Here is a 3,903-nt window from a genome sequence, read left to right as displayed (position 1 = left end):
GTTCATCATGTAACAGTCATAACATAGGATGACACCGAACTAGCTCCAATTCGTCAATGTAATGTAGGCATGTATTCCGAATATAGTCATACGTGCTTATGGAAAAGAACTTGCATGACATCTTTTGTCCTACCCTCCCGTGGCAGCGGGGTCCTAATGGAAACTAAGGGATATTAAGGCCTCCTTTTAATAGAGAACCAGAACAAAGCATTAGCACATAGTGAATACATGAACTCCTCAAACTACGGTCATCACCGGTAAGTATCCCGATTATTGTCACTTCGGGGTTAATGGATCATAACACATAATAGGTGACTATAGACTTGCAAGATAGGATCAAGAACTCTCATATACTGATGAAAACATAATAGGTTCAGATCTGAAATCATGGCACTTGGGCCCTAGTGACAAGCATTAAGCATAGCAAAGTCATAGCAACATCAATCTTAGAACATAGTGGATACTAGGGATCAAACCCTAACAAAACTAACTCGATTACATGATAAATCTCATCCAACCCATCACCGTCCAGCAAGCCTATGATGGAATTACTCACGCGCGACGGTGAGCATCATTAAATTGGTGATGGAGGATGGTTGATGATGACGACGACGATGAATCCCCCTCTCCGGAGCCCCGAACGGACTCCAGATCAGCCCTTCCGAGAAGTTTTAGGGTTTGGCGGCGCTCCGTATCGTAAAACGCGATGAATTCTTCTCTCCTATTTTTTCTCCCCGAAAGCAGATATATAGAGTTGGAGTTGGAGTCGGGAGGTCTCCAGGGGGCCCACGAGATAGGGGGCGCGCCCTAGGGGGGCGGGCGCCCCCACCCTCGTGGAAAGGGTGGGGCCCCCTGGTCTTCATTTTTGGCGAGGATTTTTTATTATTTATTGTAAGATATTCCGTGGAGTTTCAGGTCATCCCGAGAACTTTTGTTTTCTGCACATAAAACAACAACATGGCAATTCTGCTGAAAACAGCGTCAGTCCGGATTAGTTCCATTCAAATCATACAAGTTAGAGTCCAAAACAAGGGCAAAAGAGTTTGGAAAAATAGATACGACGAAGACGTATCAGCACGCACTCAACAACAGGTTTGATCCTTCCAATGTATTACTCTAGTGTGTTGGTCTTGTGGGGCCATAGCCCGGCGAAAGGCCAACTATCTACTAGAACAAGGTTTTCCCCGCTCCGATAAGGGAGGGGCAATGACGGCGGCACGATTTCGTCTCGCTTAAGTGCATGTAACGTTGCTCGTGATCCATGGACTTGATTGTAACTTGTATTACCTCTAGTGTTCTCTTTACTGCCATGATAGATTATGAATAGATCGAAAGTTTTTCAAAAAAAAACATTAAATTGAGTAGAACATAAGACTTTTTTCCAAAAAATATAAATAACTGAACTGATTCTTTGAAAATAAAATTATGCAAGGAAAATTCTATAACGCATCCCCTCAAAAAAATTATAATCAGCATCTATACTGAATTTTTGGAAATCAGAAACAGAAAGGGGGTCCTCAATATTGAGTTCTCATGAGACATGAAAAACTGTGAGATCTGCCCATAGAATGTTGATCGGACGGTTAAGAACCACAGCCGGAGATGTCTCCCTGTTCCCCATCTCAGGCACACAAGCCCTAAACCCGTGCATGGCATTCGCCGCCTCTCGCCGTCTCTCCGCCGCCGCCGCCGCCGCCGCCGCTCCGAAACTCTCCTCCCTCTTCACGCCCCGACCCATTCCTAATCCTAAGCCTCGCCCGCTGTCGCCGGAGTCCGGCGATGATCCTAGGCGGCGGAAGGCGAGGCCGAGATCAAGGCACCCGTGGGGGGAGGATGCGGCAGCGCTGCTCCGGCGGCTTCACGAGGGGCGATACCTGCCGGGACCCTACATCCCGGATGCGCCGCATGTAGTATCCCCCGACGCTGTCAAGGCCGCCGCCGAGCGGTTCGGCAACGATCACCAGGTCGTCGCCAAGTGAGTTCTGATTCTCGTATTGTTTGTAACCTTGGTCTTATAGCATCCTCGACAGTTGGCTCAGATGGATACTTCGTATGGTAGAGAGATCATGGATACTATTAAGTGCCATGAAATATTCAGATTTGGAGAGCTAAGTGGCTGTGTTTTAAGGGTCTCGGTTGTCACTAGCAGTCCATTTTTGTTGCATCTTAGGAACATTTCTGGAAAAAAGATAGTACTCCCTCCGTCCCAAAATAAGTGCCGCTGATTTAGTACAAAGTATGTTTGGCCTGGAATGGTGGATGAATTATATTACTGATTTCATTGGCCTGGGAAAGTATGTTTTCGGGTAAAATATCCAGGAGAAATAGCACTATGTATTTGTGTAGCTTGACTTGAATTGGAAATTGAATGCTCTGGGGTTCTGTCTACGACTTTTAACATTGACTTTTATCTTTGGCATGGCAAGGCATCACATTGTGATTCTAGCAATGAATTGCTTTCTTTTGCTCCAGAGAGATTGAATTTGGTAGTTGTAACGTGTATATTCGAAGGCATCACTCGACAACAGATCATTGATTCATTTCAAGCGACTAGATTAATTAGAGATAGTGCAAGAACCAAATTTATGCTCATGTATGATGTCTGTTTGAAATACCATCTCTGAGCTAGATCTTATAACCCTTGTCGATCAGTGTGCTGGCCTGCTGGAGGAGAACATGCATGCTTCTATTTTGTCGAAATGCGTTCATTATTCCATCTATATGGTCTAATCTTAGGTACATTTGTAGAGAACAGCATCTTAAGAAAAACTAGTGGATTAATGATTTGCAGAGGATCAATTGTTTTTGAAAGTGGGAACTCTTTGTGTTCAATTTGCAGTGGATGCTGCCATGGCAAGGTTAATGGTGGTTTTGGGCCTTTAAGGCATATTGCATCAACATCTTCGGAAACAATATTGATCTTGTTCCCCATGTTTGCTGCCTTTGTTTTATCACTGAATAATGTGAAAAGGCAGCTGCATAGTTCTTTTTTGTGTGTGTGAACTAATGTGTTTTATATTATTAGCCGAAGGTAAAAGGCAGAATAACATGGCAGAACTGTTACAAATCACTTGATTCATCTGTCGTTGAACCTTTTGCTTGTCACTGCAGATGGTTGTCGGGAAGTGACTTGAAGAAGGTAGCATTGTTTGGCTGCCCATCTGTCGAGCGAAGAACAGTTTTTGCATCAAAAAGATTACGAGCTTTCTTCAACTTGCCAGAAGAGAAAGTATGCAATTTTCAATTCGGTAGCTTCAGTAGAAGAATTTGTTCTCAACGCATGCTTGAGATTTCCCTCTTACATGTTGTGCTCTTTCAGGTATGCAGCTCTTGCAAGATAAGAAGTTCATGCCAGTTTATTAACCAGGAGGTGCCTAGGTATGATAAAGTGATCTTGTCAGATACTATGAGGATCCTTGCTTTGTTTGTACTGGATGCATATCCTGAGCCACTACAGGTTACTGCTGAAGTAAAAGCTAGTGTTCGCAAACTTCTCAAGGACACCATAAATCTAAGCATTTAAGTTCTTTGAGGGATAATTTTTAATCAGTTGAGGTACTGTGTATATGTCAGGTATACTTAGGTTCATTTTCCCACTCTTCTTTTTTCTTTTGTACCTCGAGCAACCATTGTAACATGATCTGAATCAAATAATAGAGTTGATGGCCACATTTATTTGGAGCAGATAGCTGACGGTCATGTTTCATTCAGACAATACCTGAGAGTTCGACTGCTGACCTCGTTGGATATTTTTTCTCTTTGTTTTTTACCAATATGTGGCGTGTAGCTAATGGTGAAGCCCTTAATGTTATTAGCTTAGCGTGGTGTAAATATATTCTATTTGTGCTTGATTGTTCAACTTCGGAAAGGTATTGTTCCATCATGGCTCTGGTTTATGGGACA

At 43.3% G+C, this 3,903-nt stretch overlaps 1 protein-coding gene across 1 annotated transcript; it reads left to right on the top strand.

Annotated features, from left to right (window-relative positions):
- The first annotated feature begins 1,607 nt into the window (after positions 1-1,607).
- Positions 1,608-3,688, top strand: LOC119267483. The gene is made up of 3 exons (XM_037548869.1): positions 1,608-1,975; positions 3,112-3,229; positions 3,320-3,688. The coding sequence occupies exons 1-3, from the start codon at positions 1,650-1,652 to the stop codon at positions 3,521-3,523; spliced, it is 648 nt and encodes a 215-aa protein (XP_037404766.1). The 5' UTR covers positions 1,608-1,649; the 3' UTR covers positions 3,524-3,688.
- The last annotated feature ends 215 nt before the right edge of the window (positions 3,689-3,903 follow it).

The sequence above is a fragment of the Triticum dicoccoides genome, chromosome 3A (assembly GCF_002162155.2).
Source record: "Triticum dicoccoides isolate Atlit2015 ecotype Zavitan chromosome 3A, WEW_v2.0, whole genome shotgun sequence".
Lineage (NCBI taxonomy): Eukaryota > Viridiplantae > Streptophyta > Magnoliopsida > Poales > Poaceae > Triticum > Triticum dicoccoides.
The sequence above is the reverse complement of the archived record's forward strand: the minus strand, read 5'-3'. Positions and strand labels throughout refer to the sequence as shown.

What these genes read in the sequence shown, in the direction of transcription:
- LOC119267483 (XM_037548869.1), top strand. Translation starts at nt 1,650, where the DNA reads ATGGCATTCGCCGCCTCTCGCCGTCTCTCCGCCGCCGCCGCCGCCGCC. An exon ending in GATCACCAGGTCGTCGCCAA is followed by an intron (nt 1,976 to 3,111) that starts GTGAGTTCTGAT and finishes TTGTCACTGCAG; the next exon opens with ATGGTTGTCGGGAAGTGACT. An exon ending in TCAACTTGCCAGAAGAGAAA is followed by an intron (nt 3,230 to 3,319) that starts GTATGCAATTTT and finishes GTGCTCTTTCAG; the next exon opens with GTATGCAGCTCTTGCAAGAT.